General features: G+C 54.9%; 7 protein-coding genes across 7 annotated transcripts; 3 read left to right on the top strand and 4 right to left on the bottom strand.

Annotated features, from left to right (window-relative positions):
• Positions 1–15: 15 nt before the first annotated feature.
• On the bottom strand, positions 16–3,459 carry N656DRAFT_715042 (uncharacterized protein; the record flags this gene model as incomplete). Its single annotated transcript, XM_064812022.1, has 2 exons — positions 16–181; positions 380–3,459. The coding sequence occupies 2 exons, from the start codon at positions 3,457–3,459 to the stop codon at positions 16–18; spliced, it is 3,246 nt and encodes a 1,081-aa protein (XP_064667495.1).
• Positions 3,460–4,246: 787 nt separating this feature from the next.
• On the top strand, positions 4,247–5,278 carry N656DRAFT_309581 (uncharacterized protein). The gene is made up of 3 exons (XM_064809193.1): positions 4,247–4,794; positions 4,849–4,887; positions 4,984–5,278. Exons 1-3 carry the CDS (start codon positions 4,421–4,423, stop codon positions 5,039–5,041), a joined length of 471 nt encoding a protein of 156 aa, XP_064667496.1. The 5' UTR covers positions 4,247–4,420; the 3' UTR covers positions 5,042–5,278.
• Positions 5,279–7,374: 2,096 nt separating this feature from the next.
• Positions 7,375–8,557, top strand: N656DRAFT_736851 (uncharacterized protein; the record flags this gene model as incomplete). Its single annotated transcript, XM_064812732.1, has 2 exons — positions 7,375–7,730; positions 7,815–8,557. Coding segments are annotated over exons 1-2 (804 nt in total), but the record flags the coding sequence as incomplete, so codon positions are not given.
• Positions 8,558–9,061: 504 nt separating this feature from the next.
• N656DRAFT_770619 (BRO1-domain-containing protein) lies at positions 9,062–12,162 on the bottom strand (the record flags this gene model as incomplete). The annotated part of the gene is made up of 3 exons (XM_064813788.1): positions 9,062–10,183; positions 10,231–11,806; positions 11,882–12,162. The coding sequence occupies 3 exons, from the start codon at positions 12,160–12,162 to the stop codon at positions 9,062–9,064; spliced, it is 2,979 nt and encodes a 992-aa protein (XP_064667498.1).
• Positions 12,163–14,286: 2,124 nt separating this feature from the next.
• On the bottom strand, positions 14,287–17,536 carry N656DRAFT_714737 (uncharacterized protein; the record flags this gene model as incomplete). Its single annotated transcript, XM_064811999.1, has 5 exons — positions 14,287–16,708; positions 16,889–17,019; positions 17,110–17,127; positions 17,289–17,313; positions 17,397–17,536. The coding sequence occupies 5 exons, from the start codon at positions 17,534–17,536 to the stop codon at positions 14,287–14,289; spliced, it is 2,736 nt and encodes a 911-aa protein (XP_064667499.1).
• A 2,213-nt stretch (positions 17,537–19,749) lies between these two features.
• Positions 19,750–23,370, bottom strand: N656DRAFT_782376 (PigN-domain-containing protein). The gene is made up of 5 exons (XM_064815755.1): positions 22,944–23,370; positions 21,318–22,873; positions 21,074–21,261; positions 20,771–21,018; positions 19,750–20,722 (listed from the first exon to the last, which is right to left on the bottom strand). Exons 1-5 carry the CDS (start codon positions 23,119–23,121, stop codon positions 19,833–19,835), a joined length of 3,060 nt encoding a protein of 1,019 aa, XP_064667500.1. The 5' UTR covers positions 23,122–23,370; the 3' UTR covers positions 19,750–19,832.
• Positions 23,371–23,919: 549 nt separating this feature from the next.
• On the top strand, positions 23,920–25,519 carry N656DRAFT_714991 (uncharacterized protein; the record flags this gene model as incomplete). Its single annotated transcript, XM_064812018.1, has 6 exons — positions 23,920–23,973; positions 24,041–24,096; positions 24,153–24,376; positions 24,427–24,494; positions 24,547–25,297; positions 25,353–25,519. 6 exons carry the CDS (start codon positions 23,920–23,922, stop codon positions 25,517–25,519), a joined length of 1,320 nt encoding a protein of 439 aa, XP_064667501.1.
• Positions 25,520–25,855: the final 336 nt, after the last annotated feature.

Below are 25,855 nucleotides of genomic sequence, written 5' to 3' on the forward strand. Positions count from 1 at the left end.
ACAAGGCGAGGACTCCTAGTCCACCGGCTGCTGCTTGAACAGGCTCTTGCCCCTCAGCCACTTCCTGTAGGCCTTGTACCGCTTCTTCTGCGCGTCCTCCTCGGTGACGGTCAGCGGGTTCTCGGCCACGCGCACCGTCTCCTCGTACAGCGCCCTGTCCGAGTCCTCCTCCCCGCTTCCACTCAGCCCGTTCACTGCCCCATTACCATTACCACCACCACCACCACCGTTCATCTTCTCCTCCCCATTGATTGCCCCACCAGCACCTCCAAAGCCAAGATACCCCCTATGTGGCACCGCCCGCGAGAGTACGCTCCCTCCTCCACCACCTCCTCCGTCATGGTGGTCATGGTGATGGTGTTGATGATGCTGCGAGTACCACATACCGCCGCCGCCGCCACCGCCATTGGAGTTGGACTTGCCATAGCCATAGCCGCTGTTGACGTACTCGAGGTATTCGGGCTCAATCTCGTTGTCGGCGGGGAGCTCGGCCGAAACGACCAGCGGCAGGTTCTGCGGGTGGCTGACGTAGCGGGCGTAGTCGTCGGCCTCGGCCGCCGAGACGGACGGGTTCAGGCTCGAGTGGACGACCTGGGCAAAAGTCCACTGCGCGGCGCGGGATTTTTCCAGCGGGGTCTGTTTATGCCCTTGTCCTGGCTCCGAGTTGTTGGTAGCGTGGTGGGAGGACTTAGGTGGTTGTTCGGTTGTGCTGCCGCCGCTGTGGTTGGTGAAAGCGGCCGTGTCCTTCATGATGCCATTGTGGTGGTGGTGGTGCGGGTGGGGGGTGCCGCCCTGCTGCAGCCAGCGGTGCAGGGAGATGCCGCGGTTGGCGCTGGTGGTGTCGGGGTTGCTACTACCTGAACCGCCACCGTTCGTACTGGGACTGGGCGCCTTCTCGTAGACGGACGACGCCTCAGCGTGGTCGGCGATGCGAGCCAGGTCGCGCGGTGCGACAATGGTGACTTCTTTTTTGGCCCTTTTTCTGTCTTGGGCGTCGCCGTCGGCTGAATCGGTGCGCACGCGAAACGGGCTGAGGTCGTAGCGGCCGTCCTGGGTGGACTTGAAGGGGATGTATTTGATGGTTGAGTTCATTTTGTAAGGGAACATCTTGAGGAAGGAGGAGAGGGTGGAGGGCCGGTAGTACTCGAGCCAGTAGTCGTCGTAGGCAGAGACAGGTTTGCTGATGGCTGCTTTTGTGGTGCACGGGTAGGGTGGGAGCACGCGGGGCTCGAGAAACTCGGGGGTGTACCAGTTGATATAATCGCGCTTGCGCTTCTCCAGCCAGGCTCGGGGGTCTTCGTGGTGGAGGTAGTAGTCCGTGGCGAGGTCCCACAGCATCGGCTGGCCCTGAGCGAATATGTAGTTGCCAAGGAATAGGTTGTATGCCTCCTGCCGTTGGCCGTCGAGGAACGAGTTGTTGTAGTAGCGCTTGAAGCTCTCAATCATGTCACGCGAGTGGCTGGTCCACTGGTTGATCTTGCGATACGTCTCCATGGTATTGACCAGCTGGGACCCGCCATACTGCACGGCAATGGTGTCCCCGTGGTCGTGGTACATGTGGGTGAAGAGGTTGACGGCGTCGGTGTCGTAGTGGATCGTCGTGTCGCCCAGGATGCCGAGGGCGTGGAGCTGGTGGCCGAGTGCCCGCTTCCCAATGACGAACTGGGCGGCATTCGTCCGGTCCAGGCAGTCGATGCAGTTTGTGCGCGCCACGCCGTTCTGCACTCGGATCTCCGAGGTGTGGCCGTCTCCGTTTTGAAAGAAGCCAGTCGTCCTCACGACGTCCTCGGCGATGGACTCAAGGGTGCCAATGACGTCTTGATCGCGGCTCTTGGCGGCGCGCGACATGTCCCATGCTCGATGGATGATCTGGCGGCCGGGAGGTAAGAACTGGTTGAGGTACTCGATGGCTCGGGTGTATTCTTCCAGCAGCTTGCTCTCGCGCGGGGTTCGCTCTCGGGCTTTGATCAGATTCAGGACATAGACGGGAGCCCCGTAGCGCTCAAAGAGGTTGTCAAAATGAAGTGCTGCAGCTGTGTAGAAGGGGTCCACCAGGTTCAACTCTATGGGCGGTCTCGGGGTGACGCCTGTGTTGTCCTGGGTCCAGTACAGCGGTATAGAGCCGCGGTGTTGCACGTATGACGTGTATGCAGGGTTGGCGAAGAATTTGGGGCCCGGCGCGTGGAATGAGGTAGTCAGGGCCTCGGACACGATTTGCTCCGTCTCGACATCGTTGGCGACGTATCCAAGGTCGTTGGCTCCTCTCTTCAGAAAGCGGGCACCGGCGAAGTATCGGCTGCGGCGGGCGATGATTGCGATATGGGCCGTTCTCCCGTAGACGGACACGGCCGCCTGGTCAATGTAACCGTGGATGATGGGCCTGCACCAGTCGTAGGGCTTGTTGAGAACCCTGGCAGCGGGCTGGAGCAAGTGGTTGTTCCAGACGAACATGGAGTTGAGGTCGTCGTCAGCAGCACAGGGCTGGCCATTGATCAAGGCAGCCCTTTCCCGCGAAATGTTGTGCTGAAGGGTGCGGGTGATATCGTATGAGTAGCTGTAGTAGAAGGACCGGGTCAGGTCCAGGTTGTTCAGGATGCCCAGGAACCGCGACTCCTCGGTGTTGCGCTGGTCCATCTTGAAGTTGGGCGACGTCAGGGGGATCAGGTCAGTGCCGTCAATCTGGTAGACATAGTGCCCGCCGATCATAGCAACGGTGCTCTTCTTGGTGATGAGCAGCATGTAGTAGGGACCTGTGAACTTGATGAAGCCGAGGAGGCCCCAGGTGGTGCAGCGCAGCTTCAAGCCGCCCGTGCCCTTGTTGCCGTCGTCGATGGTGTCGAGCAGCTGGTTCATGTCCTTCTGCGTGTAGACGGTCTTGTCGTCGGTGATGCTCAGTTCAGAGGCGTCATCGTTGGTGCGGTCGATCTTGAGAATGCGATATCGCTTCTCGGTCACGTCGCCGCCGACGATGTAGAAGCGGCTCGCCGTCTCGTACAGGCTGTAGCGGTGCATCTTTTGCATCTGCCTGGGGCGCGGGCCTGGGCCATGGCGGCCGCCGTTGGGCCTTTCGCCGTTACCTCCCTCACCGTCGTCATCGCCGTCGTCATCATCGTCCTCAGCGGCCAATCCTAACTTGATTCCCAAGCCTGGACGTGAGGAAGGTTCCGGGCTCGAGGTACGCTGGAAAGGGCGGGCCACAGCAGGCTCTTCCTCGTCGTTATCATCGGCAACACCGCCGGCGCCATTGCGCGAGGGGGGCGAAGCGCCCGCAATCGAATCGGCATCAGCGCCGGCATTGTGCAGCGGGGGGAAGATGGGCTCAGCAACAATAGCCCCATTCAAGACATTCTTGGGCTCGGGCGGACCACTGCTCCGGCGCGATGGGGCTCCATCCGAGAGTGAGGCCGCAGCTACGGCCGACTTGACGCTATCAATGTCCGTCTCCACGGCGTCTGCCATGGTCTTCACATCAACCTACTTCAACTTTCCATTCCTGGCAGCTTTGGATTCGGAGGGCACGCCGACGTGTACGTTATCGCACCTGAGGAGAGGAGAGGACGTTGAATGAATATCGCACTGTTTTATTTGTCTAGGCGGTCGGCGACTGGGTGCTTCAGGGAGCTTCAGAGGTCGTTTAGCGGTCCTCCCGCTGCCAAATGATGCAATTACAAGCTTGGCTCTGGGTGTTTGTAGTACTGTACACTGTAGCGTACGGTATTCTGTACAGTATATACTGTGGATATGCGTACTGTCTGACCCAAGCAGTTGGTACTACTACTGCAAGCTGCCAAGCTGGTGTCACTGACTTGGCTGACTCCTGCCTCCAATTCTCTCTTCATCTGATGATCGCACAAGAACACAGCAGGAGAGAGTCAACCACTTGCAAACAACAGCGGGACAATCGAGCAAACTTGTGCAACAACTCAAGTTGAGAACCATTTGTCTGAACTCCAAGTTCATCTTCTTATTGATTGACACAGCTATCTCCTACAACACTCTCGATACAACCGAAACGAAACCATGTATATCCGTAATGTTCAGCAGGAAACCGGCCGAGGATACTTGGTCATAGGCCACACTGCTTTCTGCTATCTCTCTTGTTTTCCATTTCTATTTTATCCCAGGTTCACGAGTTGCCGTGCTGCCACTCTTCGCTATCTCTACTCGTCTCAATTTTCTCAGGATCCAAGCCACGTCTTCAAGTGTTAAGCTCGTCGAGCACAAGGACATCCGCTTTAAGCCAGGTTGGCATTTCAAACTCACAGAAGACAAGCTGTTCTTCTCGTCATGTCTGAATACAGATTCCCCATGGCGTCTCTATTAAATTCTCCTTGGGCCCAAGTTGGTGCCGGCTACTGCAAAACCCTTCCTCTCGAAGCCTTGGTAAATAAAGGTGCAAGAATTCACGTTGAGCTGCATCATGCCCGTTATCTTGCAACAGCCTTCCAAAACTACTACGGTAGTCCCGCCGCTCAGCATGAACGAGTCAGCCAGTTCAGCTGCGTTCCATGCAGCCGTTAACCCTGGGGACGAGGAAGGAGAAGGAAAAGCCTCACGGCACCGCGGGCGGATTGTGAGCCCCATCCGCTCTCCAACATTCCGACGCTTCAAAAGAGGGGGAAGGGCCGTGTCTACGGGTGCGAGAGCTGCCTCTCCACCGCTCTACACGCGGGTTCTGGGTATGGACACCGATGACCCGGCCTATGACACCATATTGTCATCCTCTGATCCGGATGAAGAGTACACTCCGGCTACCACGTTGTCGAGTTCGCTTCCAGGGCCAACGGAATCTGGGTATGAGAATCTCAGTGGTATCACGAACCTTGTGTGCTTACGTATCCTGAATAGTCCGTCGTCTGACACTCCGGCTATGAGCTACCAGCCTAGGTTAGTACTACCCCTTTTCCCGTTTAATGCCACCGTCTCTGAACGAATCCTGTCAGCCCGATTGCTTCTTCGTTCTCAACATCATATGTTAGCAAGACCACCACAAGCGACCCATGCACGTCGACCGAGTACGCCTTTGTCGATGACGGGCTGACCGTATATTATGCCCCCTTCGTTGGCTGCATCAACGCTAGAGAAAGTTGCTGCCCTTTCGCTTCACTGGCCCCCGCAGAGACGACGCAGAATCCTGGCGCCACCCCAAGTGTGCAACCCCAACCGCTAGATGCGAAAGACACTACCTTGAACAGCTGTCCCTTAGCCTACTACTCCGCCTTGGGAAGTTGTTGCCCCAGGTATGTTCGGAGTTCTTTGTCACAGGAGCATCAACTAAGACCCGGTCTCAACAGTGGTTACACCCCATGGACGCGTCCGTTGGGAGGGCAGACACCATGCATAAGCACTCTCATTCCGGAAACAACTCCGCCGCCTACCATAGCCAGCGAACTTACCCCAATAACCCCGAAGCCTACTGTGACCATCACGAATCTTGTGTTCGCCAAGCAGTATGCCGTCCGGGAACCCAGGGAAGCTCTGTCAACAGGGGCTATCGTCGGTATAACTATCGCAAGCACAACTCTCCTTGCTGTTACGCTTGCACTGATTATTCTAATTCGCAAATGCCGTCGGGATTCACAAGTTTCCTCAATGCGGCAAGACGAGCCGCACTTGAACCTCTGCGAGGCTGGTGCCGTCAGAGGAGGCTCGGCTAGCAACACCCCAGCACCTGCCTATAGGTCTGGGAGCTTGGAGTGTGGTTTATCGGAATTGTACTCACTTGAGCCTGCTAAGAAAGCGCAGCCCGAGGCAACAGTGGAGCTTCCCATAGCCAACCAACGTGATCAGCATCCCAGACATCTGGATTCAGTGAGCCGGGGAGGGATGCCGCGCACACCCAGTTTCCCACAGTCCCAAGAGCCCCAAGCTGATTCCGATACGAGCTTGCCAACAGAGGATTGTGCAGAGGGTGAGAGTGTCGAGGTGCTAACAGCTCGTCAGGTACGGCTTACACGCGGGCGAGCTCGACTTGTTCATATACGCCGCCGCAAGCCATGCGGCAACCTCCCTATGAAGCAACATGACCAAAATCCCGGTAGCCCTGCAGGCTCAAAGTCTTACAGCACATCCATAGCACAGCACCCTCTGAGCTAGCCCACACAGTGAGGTGATAATAGAGCATGCTGACGGTAAAGCCATCCACGGCATGTGGGTGGTAGGTTTACAACCTAATATCACATACTCCGTACATTGGAGCAGACTGACGTCAGAGGATCGATGATGGGAAGTTCACCGCTAACGCTAGCCTCATGGTCTCTGGGTTCATCAGCGCTTCAGGAATTTGCTGGAGTCGGGTTTTCGATCTCCTGTCAGACGTTCTCATGGCGATGGCGCTTCGTCTTTCTTTCCTCGGTGTTTTGTTTCCTATGGCTTCAAGACCATGCTTCTAGGAGCAAGATTCACAAACGGTTGAACACTGAGCAGCGAGAAGCCGAGGCTGTTGGAGGGTTGACACATTCCAACGGGCTAGGCGGTCTTAGCTGCGGCGCAAGGCCCAAATTCCTACCTGCATTTCTCTGCTTGGGTTCCATGCCTACTGAGCAGCGGCTCAACAATGAGCTCCGTCCGTGATGCGGTAGGTCTGCGGCAAGCATATGGTTGTTGGTGCGAGATGTGAGCTAACGCTATCAGCGCCGTTCTCATTAGGCATCAATGCTCGAGTGAGATGGAAAGTTGATTCTTGGATATTCCCTGGCTCGCCTGCTCACCCCAGGAAAAGGAGAGTCCGCCCCTGAATTGAAGGTAGTCGTCTGTTCTCCGAAACCGGTTGCCCGTGACCAGTTGACTTGGTCCCCAGCCAGGAACCCTTTCTCATCTATATCTTACTGCCACCAAGGACAGTGGACATGCCATTGATTTTGGCGGCAGCTGTTTGTAATGGCCCTTTCATGTGAGCAGCAGGATCAGATGCCAGTTGATCCTAGGTGTTCTATGCAGGGGCGGCAACTGGCACATAGAGATACAGACATACAGTAGGTATAGCTGCCCAGTGCCATAACATTAGTTGCTGCATATCTCATCATGGTTATTAATAGCATCGGTCCGGGGGAAGCAAGCTGAAAATCAAATGTCAAGAACATCGGATGCCTCCAAATGGCACTACTGCATAGCATATACACGATCATCTAATGATTTCACATCTATGGTTTGAATCCTCACGTCAAAGTTTCGTACGAATTTCAAGACTCAAACCCGGAAAGCAGCCTCGCAGCCCAATTCCCGGCCCCCAACCCCCAACCACAAGCAGGCAGGTGGCATGCGGGCATCGGCTTGGGCCCGGCCTAGCAGTTTTCGGACTCCGATGCCGAACAAAAAGTCCCGGGCCCCTCCTCCCTGTTAGGTTGCTGTGCTCCCCCTAGGCTCTGAGTGTTGCCCGGAGTCTCTCCAGTTGAACCCCGGTGGCTTATGTGAGGCAGACATCAGCCCAGCGTCAATCAGCATAGGCCATAGCATGCACTTACATATCCTTACTTAAAACCACAAATGTCTCAATTCTCGGCGCTTTTCATAGACATGTAACATGCTACTCAGTCTAGGCAGTTGATGATAACGACAAACTGCACTATTCTTAGACAGCGAGACAGACATTTTGATCTAGGCTTGTAAAAACGATAACGACAACTCACCTACATAAGATCTCGAGTACATAAAGCGCCTATCCACCATCATGAGAATCCTCGCGCTCCACGGCCAAGGCACAAGCGCCTACATTTTCAAAGCCCAGACCGGTCCGTATGCTTCATATCTCAACTGCACTGTCACCACTGATCCGAAAACAAACATCTACTAACACCACACAACCCATGAACCAGTCGCCTTCCGCTCCAAACTCCCCCCCTCCTTCACCTTCGACTTCGTCGATGCCCCCTTCCACTGCGCGCCCGCCCCCGGTATCCGCGTGCTGTTCGAGTCCGGGCATTACACATGGTGGCCCAAACCCACCGCCAACGCCATCCAGGGCGCGCATCAGTGGCTAGTCGACTACATCGACCAACACGGTCCCTTTGACGCCGTCATGGGCTTCTCACAAGGCTGTTCTCTAATCGGCACTTTCCTACTCTACCACGCCCTGGAAACGCCCGACGAACCCCTCCCCTTCAAAGCCGCCATCCTGATCTGCGGGGGGTTACCTTTGGGCTTCCTCGAAGACGGGCTTGGTTTACCAGTCTCTCCACGAGCGCACGAAATCCACGAGCAGACGGTTGCGCTGCTCAAAGAAAAAGCCGGCAGGCTGACCGAGCTCGCCAAGGAGCGCGACAAGATCAAGATGGGCATGTCGCTGTGGGATGACACGGCCGTGTTGCTGCATGACCCGGATTGTTTGCCCGAGGAGAGAGGGAGTGATGTGTTTGGGCTGGATTTCAAAGCCATGCCCCCGCAAGCGCGCATCAAGATCCCCACGGTGCATGTCTATGGTGCAAAGGACCCCAGGTGGCCGGCGAGTATCCAGCTGGCGTATTTCTGTGACAAGGACAAGCGCAAGATGTACGACCACGGCGGCGGGCATGATATACCCCGGTCGACCGAGGTGTCAAACAGGTTGGCTGAGTTGATGGTGCAGTTGAGCAAGGAGATCTAGAGGCATCATGATCGAGGGGCAGGTATATAGATAATTATATATATACATTCGCAATGGGTTGTAGAGAAGGAATGGCGTTTGGATAGAGCGGGTTGGATTCATCGTCAGATCGAGCAGAGACAGGAAGTCCATCTGGGCGGGCTGCCGTGTACGGCTGTAGCTAGATTCAGCAATTGTCTGGAGCCGTTGGGAACGGACTTCAGATGTTAAGGACTCATCAGAATCTGGGCTGACGCAAATGAACCAAGTCGGCGCTCTGAATGAAGGTCATCAAATCCTGACCATTCCGTCAGAAGGCTTCATTCATCGTATGTATATTGCGTGCGTATCTCAAGGACCATACCACTCTGGCCCGCAATACACAGCTTTGCCCCCACCCTCGTGGATTCACCTCCAATGGCCATATACCTGAACTCATCGACACTCTTCCGCTTTCACTCTCCCGTGCACCCTCAAGTTTGTCCGCCCCGCAACCATAGCTCATTTCCATGCACTTAACCCAGCCCAGGGATCCTGACTCGGAGCCTGGGCCTGCATGTACTGCTGCGTCGACCCTGGCCTCCCTGCCGCGTTCGGATCGCCTGTGTAGTAATCCGAGCCATAGTGTATCATTTGCTGGGGTCCGAGCGGCGGAGGTCCTGGAGGCGGCGGTGGGGGCACAAAGTTCGGTGGTATGTAAGCCCCGTGCGGTTGCTGCTGCTGCGAGGGCGTTTGCGGCGGCGGCTGCTGCTGTTGGGTGCCGTGATTCCCATAGCCGCTGTATCGGCCTTGCGTTGCAAACGAAGTCTGCGTCGGCGGCGGAGATGCCGGCCCTCCCCGCATCGGCCCAATGTTGAAGCTTGCCTGCGTCGCTGGAGGGGATGCTGGCCCCGGAATGCGGCCCAGAGAGCTGGGATTGTACGTCATGTTGTTGTACCCTGTCTGCCCTGGCTGCTGCATGTATGACTGCGGTACGCTACTTTGGTTGGGCGGGGGTGAGCTCGGAACTTGATACTGGCCCACCAGGTTCATCTTGGGGTACATGGCCGCCGGGCTGAAAGATAGGGGAGCCGGCGTTGGCCGTGTCGAGGGTGGCTTGGGTGAAGACGACGGCGGTTCCATCGACATGCGCTCCATCAAGCCCCTCAGCCGCTCCTGCTCCAGTGCGGCTTGCGCGCTCTTGTTCGCCGCCCGATCCTGTTCGATTTGATTCAAAAGTTGGGCGCCCTCGGCCCGACGGTTGTTGACAAAAGTTTCGACGTTCTTCTCCAAGCTCTCCACCGTCTCCTTCATCTCCTTGTACCAGTTCTTTGCGCTCTGCAGCCCGGCTTCCAAATCCAAAAACTCTTGGTATGCCCGCTTGTACCTGCCAATCACCGCCCCCCGCTGCCGTTGGAAAGACTCGTATTTGCTTTGCTCCGCCCGGACTCTCTTATCCTGCAGGAGGCTGTTGAAGGCTACCGTTAGCTCTCGCATCAGGGCAGCCTGCTTGTGGGTCGCCTGAACAAGTCGATTCTGGTACGGCCGATATTTCTCAAGCTCCTGTTGGAAGAGCTGTTGCTCGTAGTTGGCAATGGACTTCTTGTTAAGAATGAGGATTTGTGATATGTCGTCGTTGTGCGCCTGCCTCTTGTCAGCTCGGCGATGCCGTCCATTTCCAAATCACGTACCTTTTCTTTGAGGTCCTTGAGCACCTGGGTCCGCTCCCTCTTGATGAGGTTCAACTTCTTGAGTATATCCTCCACCTTCGCAATCTGCTCCATAACGCTTGGCCCGCCGTCGTCAAAGTCGGCATCCAGCAGATTGCCCTCCCCGGAAGGGCTATTGGCAGTGCTCGATTTCCGCCCTCTACTTACTGCTCTCTGGAACAGGGCATCGATTTCTCCGCTCTCGGCTGCGGCGCGCATCTCATCAAACTCGTGTTCGTTCTGACGCAGCTTTGTGGCTAGTTGGCCGTCGCTTCTTGCGGCCTCCTCCAATGCTTCCCTGTAATTCCTGATATCACCCCTCAGCGTTGTAGTCAGCCGCGAGCTTGGCTGTTGGGTCCATTCCGACTCGTATTTTGACCTCATCTTCTCACACACGCTCTCTTCCATGTCGAGTTGCTTGCTACTCCGGTCCAGAATAGCCACTATCGACTGCTTCTGCGCGTGTAGGAACTCAAATATCTTGGCGGGATTTTCGTGGTCGGCAACGTCAACGCACCAAGTCCGGAAATCCTCGTCGGGAAGAATCTCTTGGTCGAAACCTCCTTTCAGAACCTGCAGGGCGCCAGGTAGTCTGAGGTAGTCCAAACTCGCTGCCATCTCGCTATTCGCAGTGTCGACCCTCTCCGTTTCAGCCCTCACTAGTTTCGCCTTCTCTTCGTCGTACAGGCTAGCAGACTCGGTGACGGCAAGCGGGACTATCTTTGCAAAGAGATCGGGCCCCGTAATTCGTTGAATATCTTGGCCCGCGTAGAGTTCGCTGACAGGAATGGGTTTTGCTGCTGGTAGCTTGGCCACGGCAGGTACACTCGCCTCAGGAGGAACTACCTGGTGGTAGATGAAATCATTATCCTTGGTCAGCTCCTTCAGCTTCTGCTGAACCGATACAAGCTGTCGTTTCGTAATGTCGGCCAAGATAATTCCGCAATCGGCAGTAAGATTCGAGCTGGGGGGTATGGAGCTCGGGAAATTGTTGGCGATCTTGTTGGCCTCTCGCGCAAAACCCTCAGCCACCTGAAGACGGGCGATGGCCATACCGTGTGAGTTGGCGTCATCGTCGGCAAGCGCCTGGTAGTACTGGGCCATGGAGTTCATGAAGTTGAACTTGGACTGCACCATCAGCAACCAGACCTTCTCAAAGATGGCCTTGTTGACATTCTCTTGCACTCCTTCTAGCGCCTGCCCGTACAGTGTGGCTGCTTGGCTGGATAGCTTCGCAAGCAGACCAATCTTCTTCTGGTCGGCAATCTGCTTCTCTAGGAAAACCTCCTGCGCTTGAGCAAGCATGATATTAATGAGCGTCTTCACCGTGTCCCTGCTTAGGTCGGACGAAGGAGCGTGGAGAAAGTTCTCGTTTATGTAGGTGAACATGCCGGCCGAGGCCTGGAACGAGTGGTAAGCCGTTTTGAGACCTGTATCTTGGCTTCTTGTTTGGTTCGCAGCATGACACGAGAGCACGGCCGAGATATTGAATATGATGGAGGCTTTCTCAAAAGCTAGCGAGTACTGGGAAGTAGCTTTGTGTGTGAAGGCGTCGAACCTATGTCCCACCCAGGTCAGAATCCGCATGTGCTAGGCCACCAGAAGCGCCCTGGAAACCTTAGGGATAAGTTACCATGTAAAAGAAACCCTGATGTGCTGCTCATCGACGGGGAAGCGCAGGTCTAGCAGTTCGAGCTGGCCGTAGTATCGGTACAAGAGATCCCGGCCGGCAGTGCTATCCTTGCCAGCCCCCCGCATGTCCTGACGGAGGCGGTTCAGGGTAGCACACTCTTCGGCATACCGCTCGGGATCGTCGCCGTATGTGTTCTGAATGTAGGACTTGAGCGGCGTGATCCAGTCAATCTCGTTGGTGGCCTTGAGAGGCACCGAAATCATGGGTGCCTGTTGCGTCATCTTGGGCAGACGTCGGCTTCAGCGCGGGGAAGGAGTCGCTCGGGTTCTCGCGCTGTTATGGTCGCCTGGGCGTGGGCGTCTGTCCCGCGAGGGAGAGCAGATTGCCTCTCGGCCTCAGCGAGGTCGGAATAGGCTGACGCGAAGGGTTGAAGTTGTGGAATCGTGAGGATCGAGCGGTTTGGCCAGGCGGGGTCGGTCTGCTGCTGCTGCTGCTGCTAGGTTTACGTCAAGGCGAAGCGGGTCGATCCAAGTTCTTGGTAACCAAGGGAAGACGATTGGTCTTGCAAGGTATTATATGGGAGCTTTAGCCCTCTTCTCGTTATATCGCCCGACAAAATCTCAACTGCAACTCCGGGTCATCAATCCAGCACATGAAGGCGCCAAGTCGAGGTTCTACGGCAGAAGGTGGCATCCATCAGGCAGGTCTCGTAAGGTACTGAGGCGTAATTATGTACGTATCCGTAAGGTACTTGCTGCAGTGAGCTTACAGCAGGTTGGGCGGCGGGGAGACCCGCAAAACGGGTGCTTGCAGACTGCCCCTCACTGTGATATAGGTACCTCGGTACCTGAGAGATCCCTGTCAACGACCCCGCAACGGCGCCAGTTCCTCTTCCACTCGATGAGGAGAACTTTCCATCCTACACCAACAATTGCCAGCATCTGCCCAGTTGGGATACCTATGGCGGGAGTTCAACGCCGCGGCAAATCCACAATAGCCGCTGGGTTCGTTGCACTTCTGAACACTTCACAACATCACGATTGGGACAGACCGGATTTGGTAATCCGTATTGTACTGTACCTGAGCTCCTCTCGCGGTCGAGGTGCATGCGGTCTCTAGTCGATCAGTGATCACCCTGGGCACGGAGCGGTTGACACCGCACCGCGCTTATTTAGCGTCGAGCACTTCCTCTTCATATCACACCGATTATCTCGCATCCCGTCATGCAAAGATCGCAGTCAGCTTCACGGTCTTGCACTCACTGCTTCTAAAGATTTCTTGAAGCTGACACTGCCTATTCCTTGTTCCTGTCTTCGAGCAACAGAAATACTAACTGAATTTCGCTCTCGACACACTACTATGTACATACCTTGATACCTACCTATGTACATGGATACGAAATACCTACCGGAGCCCCTCCAAAGACTGCCGCAGCCCTCTCATCCACTCACAACCAGCAGAGGGCTGCCGCCACAGCTGATTGGCCCTCGTCTCCGAAACCGAAGCGCCGGCAGGACACGACCTCCCCCAAGAGCAAGGGGTTCAGGCGGGTAGAACAGCACTGCTCTACGTGTACATACACATTCTATACATGTATGAGATGGATGTTTCTCGAACCTGGGCAAGGGCCAAAAGCCGAACCGGATCTCATGGTTGCACCAGCGGGCCGCTCTGGCGACAAGAAATCCACCCCTTTCTTTCCCGGCGGACTTACACCAACGACTGCTGCATCCGCCCATCTGATACCCAACGGGCCGAGAAAAGATAGGGTGAAGGACGTAGGAGCCAGTCCCGGGTAAACCTACCTACATGCACATGCACACTGTAGTTGATGAATCGGAAAATTCTCCGTGGACAGAACCAACAAGCCTTGTTGTAGGAAGGTACGTATCCGCATCCTCGCCGCTCAGTCCGACTTAAGAGGCCTGTCAAGCCTACGCGCGGCCCAACATGCGGCCCAACTTTTGGAGGATGTTGTGCGTCAAACGAGTGCCGAGAACCGTTACCCGCAATACCGCATACACGACCGGTAGACGACATTTGATCAATTGCAGGCTTGCTTCTGCTCGTCAAAAGTTGCGTTACAACAACCCCTTGCCACGAAAATTGCAAGTGTATGCTAGCTTGGTCCGCTATACCAGCCCGCGCCCGCCTCCACCAACACCTATTTGTACACAGAACGACGAAAACACTGACAAAACAGCATAGCCATACGCCGCAACCCCCAGACCAGCCAATTTGTGACCTAGACTCCATTGCCCGTCTCGCGGTCAACTAAACCAACGGGGGCATATTATCAAGACTCATCGTATGGCCCGGTTCACCATTGATGCCAAAGAATTGGAACCTGCCGCCACGAGTCAGAACCACGTTACCACACTTGGCGCAATCAATCAGGGCAATACTCACCAGTCCTCTACATTTAGCGTCGAAGGAACAGGCTGGCCCTGAACAGAGCTGGTACTCCAGCTATCGCTCGGGCTCTGGCCGTCACCCATGGGTGCCTCGAATCCTTGCTGCCACATGTTGCCGCTTTGTTGGCCTTGATAACCTGCCATGCCAGGCTGCAGCAAGGCGTTGTGCTGGAGTGGGCTGCCACCCATGGCTCTCTTTGGCATCCCCTGACCGAAGGAGTTCTGCTGCCCGCTGTCCATGGACTGCCCCTGTATGTTTTGGTTTTGCATCTGTGCCATCATGTTCGGGTCGAGGGCTTGCTGCGATTGAGGGGGCGATACTTGCGGGAACAAGGGAACATGGGCGCTTTCCGGGAAGAGCTGGTCCGGTTGGAAGTTCTCCCATATCGACTGTGATAAGTTTGGAGAATTCCTAGTAACGAGATACAGGTCCGGAGGCGTCGCTGGTACCGAGAACGATGGATTGAACGGAGTCGCGGGCCGGGTGTGGGGCCGGGACGCTGTCCCGCCCATGAATGTATCGCCATTGCTGCGGGTATGCGGTGATGCGTTGGAAGGAGGCGGCATCGCGCTCGGTACCGCCTCATTCTTCGTGGCGTGGCTCGGCGTCTGGGGCCTTGAACGCTCATATGACTCTTGCGGCTGCGGCGTGGTGACGCTGAAGTCTATCGCCATCTCATCGTACTTGCGCTTTTGCTGCTCGTGAGAAAAGCGCTGCTGCTGTTGCTGCTGTTGCTGCTGGTGTTGTTCAAGCTGCGATAGACTCTGCTGCACCTTACGGTGCCTCTTGCCTGCCGCTTTCTGAAGCCGCTCCTCGAGGACCTTGTTCCCCAGGATGGACTCAAAGAGTGTGTGAACCATCCTTCCCACGAGCCAAACTCTAGATACATCCTTCAGGGCAGCCATGCATGTCTGTATCCTGTTCTGCGTAACCTGCTGGATCGAAGGCACCGGTGACCTCATTTGATAGACGTGCATGATGAGGGCCGAGAATAGGCTATACACGATGAAGGCGGGACAGAACCGCAGCTCACCGTGGGCGGAGAGGTTTTCGATTATGGATGTTATCATGGCCGCAGCCTGGAAGGCGATGTTCCGCGAAGGGTACGGGGAATCCTCCGGGAACCTATGAGAGCCACTTGGAGGCATATGGGCCCGGTGTAGCAAGCACAAGGTGGTGTAGTAGTTTGAATGAAGCAAAGCTGACCAGAAATGGTGCCGTGGCATCTCCCAGTACACAATCTTGGGGCAGTTCTGGAGCCAGTCAGCAAGCGCCATGTCGCTGTGTGTGAGGTCGATGGCGTTCTGACGTCGCCCCTTTGATGCCACCGAGTATTGCTGGGATAGGACGAGGCCCATGATCTCGCAGAGCTTGACGTACTGCATAAAGAACTGAACATGAACCGGATCTGGTGGGTACTCGCTTGGTTGGTCGGGCTCATCCTCTATGAAATCGTCCTCTGTCAGCATCTCGACATCCGAGTCCTCGAGGTTGATATGGCACGGCCGTCCAAGGGCAACAGCCACAGATCTGTCTCGTGTGAACAAGGACCACCAGATGCGCTTCCATAGCCTCTTGTCCGACTTGCTGAGCTGTGAACCTTCTACACTCCGATGCATTCCCGAGCCTTGGGCGACTGTGGTTGCAACGCGGGTCCAGTAGAAAACATTCTTAGTCACATCCTCGGGGCCTTCCCAATACCAGCCCATCAACAAGAGAGCCTGGACGATTGTCACTCTGTCGTCCTCGTAGTTTGCATCGTACAACGCCTTGGCCCTCTTGTAGAAGGTCAGCGCAGCTGGTGTAGATGAGCCGTTCGCGTCCATCAGCTGTGGATTCGTACAGACGCGTGACCCTGCGAGCAGCATTGCCTGTAGCAGAAGCAAAGACGGCGGGTTTTTCTGATCTTTGTACCGTCGCATGAACTTAGTCCTGTTTATTACCGGAACGATCGGATGAATCCATCGAAAATAAGAGTCGATTAACTCGTCGCAAAGAGCTCTGGGCGGCAGCAGAAAAGCGCCCCGCTGGTGCAGGATGTCGATCTCGACGTTGTCCAGCTCCGTCAATCGTGCCCTTGAGCCCCTGATGTTTTCGGGCAAGGGGTAGTGAACCACATCTTCGGTGCTCTGGCGGTCATGGACCAGGAGTGTAAGGTTGGACGATTCACCCAGATACGCCACCCTTCCTGCTTCGGTGATTGGTGCCCTCGTAAACTTGGGCTTCATGACGAGGTTCATGTAGTTTGCCAACGTCGCATTGTCAAACTCCTCCTTCTTTTGCTGTTCCTGGGTGTTTGCAGTTGAAGGCGTGCCGTCGTGGGTGTGGTAGACGGCAGGGGGTCGAGTTCCGCTTGGGAACGTGCCTGCGCCAGGCGGAAGTTGGGATCGGTCCTCGCTGTCAGCTCGCTCGCTGGCCAAGGTCAGTATCATCGCTGACAACATGCGAACAGAACAGAAGTGAGCTCCTGCGGGCCCGAGCAGCTTGAGGAGAGGCATAAGCAGTGCAGCGAGAAAGCAGACCCAGTGCGACGGCTGCCACAGTCTTGTGGTGGAAAACAGAAATGTCATGGTTTCAGGGGGCCTGTTATACCTGTCAGAGTCTCTGGATTGCGTAGCGCTGGTTTGAAGCTTCTTGCGCTTTGGTGTTGGGATGCGGCATTCTATCTGGAAGGCAACGCAGTTGGTACATGGAACGCCGAGGCTCGCGGCGTCGCAGCGGACCTGCGCAGATTCATGTGAGTATCTCCGTTCCAATCTGAAGGAGGTGCTTCGGGGGATTCGTTCGCCATATCAAACGGAGAGGATTCGTACTTTGCGGGCATGGCATGTCTGGTGGCGTTGACTGGTCAGCTCCAGATTGCGAAGATAACCGGCGGGAGGATGAGCCGAGGCATGATACGCGGGGTGGTCGCAAACCGCCCGAGGGCCCTCGGAGCGGCCCCATCATATCCACCAACTGCCCCAACATGCAACAAGGTATAAATGCTCACCTCGCACGCTCTTGAAGCTCGTTGTCTTTGTTCGTGGAGAATGCCCCGGTTAGTGGAACGGACCCCCTTGCTCAAAGCACGGAGATGGCACAGGCGCGCAACACTAACCTCCTGAAGCTCATATGCCCCGCCGTCGTTGTTGTGGTCGTCGTGCCAGCCGACGGAGAGACGGTGGAATGCTGCGAAGGCGATGCAGACGACTGCTTCGGCGGGCCGGCATCACTCGGAGTTGACGACTCGAGCACCATCTCGGCCGAGTAACGGGATCGGCAATCGCTCTGCAGTGGTTGTTTCGAACGGCTGTACGGCGAAATCCCTGACAGGTATGTGAAATGCGAGGGACTAAATCAATGTAGCCGATGCTCCCGATATGCGTCGCCACCTGGCTCCCCTAATCGTCGTCGGTTTTCGTCGTCGCTGGAAGGGCGTATAGACGTTGCTGAAGATGGTTTGGGCCGTAAGGCTACTCGCTATCTGCCCGCATACCTTACATACAAACAGGTGAGGGTAAGGGAGAGCAGCGTATCGTTTCTCGCGAAAGTGTAGTTCTTCTCAGCTTGTTTCATTAAATGAAGGTAGAGCAGGAATGGAGCACCGAAATTTGATTTCGGTCGCAAGTTGATGGCGGGTGTGCTTTGATGGAGATTGGGAAGGGGGTGGACCAGTGTAAAGTTACAAACCCCGGATTGGGCGGGTTTGGCGCACAACGGCGCGGCTTTGGAGCTTGGATGGAGCCCCAGTACCGGTATGGTACGGAGCGTATTGTACTGTACATGATTACAGTACGATACCGATCTCTGCTTATCACAATACGGGTCATTACCTTACAGGAATTCGGTTCAACTTGCTCTCTTGGCCTTAGGGTCACTGCAGCCCTCTGCTTGAGGGTCACCAGCCCAAACTGCAGGACTACCTTAAAGTGTATTCAAGTTGCTTTAGCTCCATTACTGTAGTCTTAACATACAATGCACCCCTCATTTTAATCCAAAGTCCTACAAGGTTGTCAAGTGGTTCGTCTGGTCGTGTGCGGCCCGTCGTTGGAGTCGCCTGCATGGCGCCAACCCCTTCTTGAAATAGAGGTGCGGGACTCCCTTTCACGTGAAGATGAGCCCGTCGATATGGATAGGAAAGTACGAAATTCGATTCCTAAGCTTTCATCAAAGTAATTAATGTTAAGGTGAGTTTGGGCAAGGGTCAACCGAGATTTATCATGCGGAACTAAGTTATCCGCCAGATCTGGAAGCCACCACCGATTGCTCAAGGCCACCGGCTTCTGACTGCTTGGCGATCATGTCGACCTTCGCTTTCAGTTGCACACATTCGTCTGCCAAGCCCCCGAAAGCAATCCCCCGCCATGCATGCGTCAGTTTCTGGGACTCGGAATCGTTTCGTTTCCGGGGTACGGATACGAAGCGTACCACTGGTATGTATGTATAAGCTGTGACCGGAAAACGCCAGGAGAAAGCGGGTCCCAGGGCCATAGTAGGGTGCCCCGCGAGCGCGCAACAACTGACGTTGAGCCCAAAACTCTCCCCCTATATATTGGCCTATATATGGCATGCGCGTGCCGGAAAACCACATATATATAGGTTATCTAACCTGTAGAAGCTGAATCCACCGTCGGATTGATGGCGCGCGTAATGCGCGTAGAGGTATTGATGACCTGAAAATGGCCTCTTTTTCGAGCGTTTTTGCCAAGATTCGCCAAGAAGACTGAAATTTTCGTTGAAAAATTCCTTTGATATCTCGTGAAAGGCTGTAACAAAAAACAGTCTTCAATAGCTCAACGCGCATCACGCGCGCCATCAATCCAACGGTAGATTCAGATTCTACAGGTTAGACTACCTATATATATGTAGTTTTCCAGTACGCGCATGCTATATACAGGCCAATATAGGGAGCTCAACTGTAGTTGAGCTGACTTGCTGCGCGCTGGGAGACTCGGAAGGTTGTAACAAAAAGTAGGACCCGCTTTCTCCTGGCGTTTTCCGGTCACAGAGGTAGTGTATGTGTATGTATGTACAGTAACTCTGATGAGTCCGGTTTGTTTTCGGATCTGCTAGCATAACGTTAGAAGCTGGCCGAACTGGGTCGGTCGACACCGGTGGGTAATTCCATGCTTGAGATTCCTGTCATATTCGACGGATTCATTAGACCAGCGACGGCTGCAACTTCCAGGTTGACCTGTCTCGTTCCAGCCAAGTAACCGTTGGCTTGCTTCTGGGTAACATGCGACAGGCAGACAATCCCACCAATCCACACAATCTTTCCAAGTCCAGAGATGACGCGAGAGGAGACCAGAAGGTGAATCGATCAGTTGGGTCCCGAACGATGCAGTACAACTGCTTGACATATCGACACCCCATTGAGCCTTTTTCTGGCCAAGTTCGAGATCCGCCGTGGAACGAGACGGAGTGACAAGCCAATCTCTAGCTGGTCCTGCCAGCTGCCACTTACAAGACCATCACATATCAATTGCACTCTATGCTCTAAATATCGTGCGTCTAAAGGGCATATGTATGTACAAGAAAATCAAGTGTCATCTCACTTCCCACCGGCGGCGGCGGCGGGAGCGTCAACTGCAGCCTCACTAGTCACGTCCTCCGTAAACCTTTCATTAGTCTTCTCCAGCAACACCTCCGCAGCTTCACCACCCCCTAGCACCCTCGCAACATCATCTTCAACCTCAACCCCGGCAATGAACATGGCACTAACCCCTTCGAGGGCCGCTACAAAAACACACAACAAGCTCGCAATCACAAAGTGGCTGATCGTCGACCCAATCTCGAGCCATGACCCTTCGTCCTTGACTACCCAGAAGAAGTAGAGCGTCAGGATGTCGCTGATGGCCATGACCACCATGAAGAGCGCCGAGGGCGCCACGCCGAGCCGCTTGTTGAGTATGCCCAAATTGGCCGAAAGAAGGGCAAAGGGGATCATGAGCTTGAGAATGAGCATAGCACCCTGGGAGAAGGGGTCAAATATGGGGATGAGGCGGCAGACGCTCTCGAGGCTGAATGACGAGACGGAGGCGACGTTGCCGGTGCTGAAAAAGGCCGACTGGAGGAGCACAAAGAAGAAGAGGGCGACGCGCGCGTCGTGGACCGTCAAGGCGCGGAACGGGCCGGGCAGATGGTGGGTGTCTTCTGCTGACGGCGTCTTCTTGGCTGAAGTTGAGCCGTTTGCTGCTGCCGATATGGGTGCAGCTCCGTTGGCCGTCGTTGCGGAGAAGGAGGACGGGTACTTATATACGGCATGCTCCAGTCGTACCCAACTGACGCAAATGGCTGAGAAAGCGAGGTAGAAGAGGCCTTCGTACGAGATGGTCAGGATGACAAAGGTGGGTGCACAGGTGAGGAATATGACTAGGATCCGGTGCATGTAATGGTTATTGGGCTGGAGGCGGTATGCCAGTGGCATCAGGAACGAGGCGACTGCAAAGGTTAGCCGATATCCAAGCCCTGCCCTGGCGCGAATCTTACCAAGAACGACCCAACCAACAATCTGGTTTCCACGGGGCAGGCCCTGTTTGGCCTGCAGCGACAGTGCGCTCGAGCGGGTAACGATCATGGAGAGCAAGGTCAGGCCAACTTGGATGCCTACGATCGTCCTCGAAGTATGATTCCTCGGGGAGGGAGGCTTCTCTGAGCGTCCAAAGTCAGAGAGGATGAAGTCCTCCAAGACTAGGTAGAGAACGCCGACGAGGACCATCAATGCGCCACCGATCATGCTGCGATGAACTAGTCAGCCGGCGTTACAGTGTCACGCTTTCAGGGGCAACCGACATGAGATTGACATCCTCAGTTTTCATGGCTGGAAGCAACGTAAACGTGCTCATGGCTAAACACGAGAGGAACCAGGTAACGGAGAGGGCGAGGTGTCGTTGCAAGAATGAGAGGCCGTAGGCGACCGGCCAAAAGGAGCCGATGATGAATAGGATTGTCAGGATCTCGCGATGGATATATCCCAGAGCCTGCATGTCTTAGCCTCGCAACTTCAAGAAGGTGAAATGTTTGCGGTGGAACTTACCAGCGACTCGATGATTCCAACATAGACCGCGCAGTTGGAAACCAGTGAAGCGAGGTTCCCACCAGACTTGATATGTCCAAATAGCTGCTTGCGGCCTTCTACTAGGCTCTCTCGGCGAACATATACTTCTTCCCAGAAAAATACAGGGAAGAAGGCATATGCATAGTAAGTGAGAGGCGACTTCGAAATGACGAAGGACGCATAGAGCGCGGCCAAGGCGGACGAAAATATGACGGCCCCAGGCAGGGTCCTGGATGGTTGCAGACGTCCATGCAGCACATGCAGGTCAATGACAACAGTCAGTGCATATGCTATCCATCCCAGATACCCTACTGTAATGAGAGCCCTCAAGAACAGCCAATCGTACGTCTGCAGATACCTTAGACCGCCGAGACCGACCTTCATAAGAGCGGCTGACTCCTCGATGGCTTCCTCGTAATTCCCAGTGTCAATGAGCTGCCGGATGTGAGCAACACGGCTCTCCGGATCTAACCCTGGGTCGCTCAGGGGCTTGTAGGGTCTGTACTTCAACTCTGTGGCCTTCTTCTTTTCCTCCTTGACGCGGTACTGCTCGAGGACTCCTTGCGCGTTGACGAGGGATGCCTCGGCTTTTTCTCTGAGGTCAGCAGTCAAGTATGACAGGGGAAGTTCGCCGACAGAGTTGGCTGGAAATTCGACGCCTACGAGGTAGGCCATGAGCGCTGCGACATCGGCCTGTGCAACATCGTGTCTCCGGACGTGGTTGAGATTCCAGTCTGCCGAGTATTCGTCATGACCTGGCGCCACCTCCCCTGGGTACAGCTGGGGCTTGGCGATCCCTGAGCCCCAAGCAATCAGAGGAGTCCGGGTGTTGTCCGGGTGGCCGTCGCCATGGCTGCCCCAATCGCTCATGCCATGGTCGGCCGTAAAGACAAAGGCGGTCCGATCGTCGTTGTAGAAGTTCTCGATCAACTCCACAATCTCGCGTACCCCCTTATCGACCACCTTGAGGTTGTTGAGGTACTCCTTCGAATAGGGCCGGTAGAAGTGTCCTGTGGTATCCAATCCTAGAAGATGGAGGAAAAAGACTATCTTGTCCTCCCTCAGCGCATCGTTAAGCGTTTTGTTCGTCCGAGCCTGCGCAAAGAAATCCTTGACATGGTCAAACACCCAGTAATCCAACACAAGGGCATCGGAAGAGAAATCCTCGAGCTCGGCCCCGTATGTGTAGGCGTCCACTCTGCCCGGGACGGCGCCGTGCTCGAACATTGGCAGAATGTCGGGACTACCCCAACTCCACGTGTGCCGGCTACGGTTGAAGAGACTGTCGAAATTAACAGGGTTCATCTTCCAGCCTGTCGTGACGGCCGAGACATCTTCGTAGAGGCCAGCAATGAGAGCGACATGGCCGGGTCGCGATTCGGTTGGGACTCGGGTGTGGGAAACACCAAAGGTCCCCTGCTCCAGCACCTTGGACCGCAAGAAAGGTGCAAGGGGTCTCGGCACAAGGTCGTCATCGGACTCGGGATAAGGCTCGGGATGCGATTGGAACGCTTTATCGGCGCGCAAACCATCTCCTGCGCCCAAATTTCATAAGCGACTGTCTTCACGGACCGAGAGACCTCAATACATCTTGACTTGACGCACCGACGAAGAGGACCAGGCGATTTGCGGGTGCTGGACGCGATGCTGGTCGTTCTACTTGAAAGAGGCGCATGCCTGAAACGATGGGACTGACAAAGTAAATGTCGAATATAGAAAATATGTACACGAAGTGGAAGATGATGGCGATCGCCAGGAACCGGAACCGCAGAAGGCCGGCCATGGTGTCTGTCGGCGCACTGCGTCGCAGGATGCACTTTCTGCGAGACTGAAGGACAGGATAATCGAGCTAGTTGGATGAAAGGACCGGATTTGGGCGCGTCATGGCGCGACCACTGAGCATGTATAGTACCCCTCAGGAACAAGTCGTCGCGAAAAGGAGGGCCAGAATCCTCACTTACATAGGATGCTTCGTAGTGTACGGAAGTAGGTGGCAGGCTGATTTATGGACTCGAACTATCCTTGCATTTTCTGCCTCGTTGAGTGGACAGAGCCGGCTCGGCGCCCCCTGGTAACGCTAACGGTAGTGGAATTACCCACGTCAAGCCCGCTGCACTTTTGCACCTCAACGGCCACAGTACAAAGTACCAGTACTTTACTGCCTGGGTATAGGTCCAAAACTGTTAGGAACCTTGATGAATAGTTTGATTTACTCTAGAGGCATATGTGAAACCTAAATCCTATCTGCAACCTTGCTAACGTGAAAACGGATATTCATAAAGCTGAAGAATGATGTATACCAACTGTTTGACGCAACCTCTACTTGCACTCGGAATTGGTGTATGTACGGTACTTGTAGTTCGTACCTGCCCGGGAAGTACCCCCTCAAAAATGGGACTCACTAGGGGCACCAGTTCGTGGCCCGTGGGTGACATCCCAGAACGTGACTTCGCGGCAGCACTTTATTCGACCCTCCAAACTCCCTTGCATCAAAGTCGCGACGCGACCCGCATCACCAGAACTTCCAGCGAATTTGGGATTTTGGGTCAGCTAGGCGCATTAACCAAAAGAACGATTCGAGATGGACACCTACAATAAGTTTCTTGCGGAGAGTGTCCTCACTGAGGAGAAAGTGGTGAGCAAGCCTTTTTATTGAATGAAAGTGGTTTTGAAGCTGTATATTGAGAAGCACCCAACATCAGATCACTTACCGGCTGCTGAGCCGGGCGCTACAAGTTCACGTCAACATAGCAAAACAGTACGATCCTACTCCTGATTGTGTTAATTTGCGGATACATGATTGACGCGCCGCAGGATGCTGTATGAATTCCATAAATCTCAGAATGCCAAACGTCCCGGATCTGTGCATGCTACCTACCTGGTGTATGGAGCAAAAAAGCCTGGCAACGAACAGCCAACGGCGCGGGATAGTGCCGATGGCGACATCGATATGACAAGCTCACCTCCAGAGTTCGAATCATCCTCAGACATCATACCTACCTTTTCGCTTAGCTTGGTCCCCGAGGAACGCCTTGATGGTTAGCTATACCCTCCAGCCTCTAGTCACCCCTGCTAATTCGGCCTGAAGAGGCGCTTTCCGAGTATGATGAGGTATCCTCGATCCATGTCTACAGTGTTGGGCCTCATCCGACAAAGGTCAGATTTCAGTCTGGAAGAGCCTTTTAACTCACGGCTAACCATTCCACAGGATCTTGCCCTTATCATTGATGCAGCCAACCAAGTTCTCAGTCTGCAGGCCGGCGAGGACCAGAAGAAGTTGGCCGTCATTACTAACTCCCGCGCTCGCCGTAGAGAACGGCAGGGGGCCGGTCTGAAGGTCGCAGCCGCAGCGACGACGACGGCGAAGGCGCAAGTAAAGCCGGCGCTTGCTAAACCGGCACCAGCCCCGGCACCGGTTGCAGCAAATATCAAGGAAGACTCGAAGCCGGCTCAACCAGGCCCAACCACGGCTGAGAAAGCATCTGCTGCCCCGACACTGGGCAAGAAATCAGCAGCGCCCTTAAAACGTGGCGCTAGTTCTGGCATCATGCAAGCCTTCTCTAAAGCGACGCCCAAGGTCAAAAAGGAGGCGGATACTCCAGAGACTACTACGCCCAGTGGCGAGAATCCGAACATGCAGCCCCTATCCGATGATGGAGAGGACGACGAAGAGATGCCGCAGCCGCAGCCGAAGGCCAATGCCGCTTCCGACCTGAAGAGCCGAAAGCAGAGGGAGGAGGAGCTTAGGCGTATGATGGAAGAAGACGACGAAGAAGAAGAGCCGCCGGAGAAAGCCGAAGATGAGTCTGCTGAGGAGCCAATGGAAGAGGAACCTCCAGCACCAGAACCGGCAAAGGAGGAGACTCCAGAAATTGTGACTGCATCCACCAACGGTCGACGTCGCGGCAAGAGGAGGGTCATGCGCAAAAAGCAGATTATGGACGATCAGGGATACCTTGGTACGCCATCGTCAACCCCCCAAGCTTGCATCCTAGAACTAACGCTCGGGCACAGTCACAATCCAGGAACCAGGGTGGGAGTCTTTCTCAGAAGACGAGCCTCCTCCGCCCACCAAGCCAAAGACGATGAGCTCGGCGCCGCCAGCTCAGACTGCCAAACCAAAGAAGAGTGGGCCAAAAGGAAGCCAGGGAAGCATCATGTCCTTCTTCTCCAAGAAGTGATCATCCAGCTATGCGGTCTATCAGAATCCTTTTACGGCTAAGCAGGTTATTGTGTACCAAGTTCACCGCGGATCTGAAGGTCTAGAAAAGACAATTGAGCCTCTGAGCGAGGCACAATGCCATCTGTCATTGAAGCTCTGCTCGACCAAGCAAGCCAAGCTTCAGAGGTGACCCCTGTCCGCTCCTCGCTGAGGGACTGCCTCCATTACACTAGCTGAATCTGCGTATTTTGCTATGAACCTGAATTGCAAATGTATGGCTGGATTAGGTGCGACTTGAAGAAGGAAATAGCCTCTTGATTAATGCAGCACGCCACTTACATCGTCTACCGTATAT

The sequence above is a fragment of the Canariomyces notabilis genome (assembly GCF_033297395.1).
Source record: "Canariomyces notabilis strain CBS 508.74 unplaced genomic scaffold N656scaffold_22, whole genome shotgun sequence".
Lineage (NCBI taxonomy): Eukaryota > Fungi > Ascomycota > Sordariomycetes > Sordariales > Chaetomiaceae > Canariomyces > Canariomyces notabilis.

Bases quoted from the DNA above. Each gene is read 5' to 3' on its own strand.
- N656DRAFT_309581 (XM_064809193.1), top strand. From the start codon at position 4,421: ATGCCCGTTATCTTGCAACAGCCTTCCAAAACTACTACGGTAGTCCCG. The intron at 4,795-4,848 runs GTATGAGAATCT...TATCCTGAATAG, and splicing joins CCAGGGCCAACGGAATCTGG to TCCGTCGTCTGACACTCCGG. The intron at 4,888-4,983 runs GTTAGTACTACC...TATGTTAGCAAG, and splicing joins GCTATGAGCTACCAGCCTAG to ACCACCACAAGCGACCCATG.
- N656DRAFT_782376 (XM_064815755.1), bottom strand. From the start codon at position 23,121: ATGGCCGGCCTTCTGCGGTTCCGGTTCCTGGCGATCGCCATCATCTTC. The intron at 22,874-22,943 runs GTGCGTCAAGTC...ATTTGGGCGCAG, and splicing joins TCGCCTGGTCCTCTTCGTCG to GAGATGGTTTGCGCGCCGAT. The intron at 20,723-20,770 runs GTAAGATTCGCG...TAACCTTTGCAG, and splicing joins TGTTGGTTGGGTCGTTCTTG to TCGCCTCGTTCCTGATGCCA.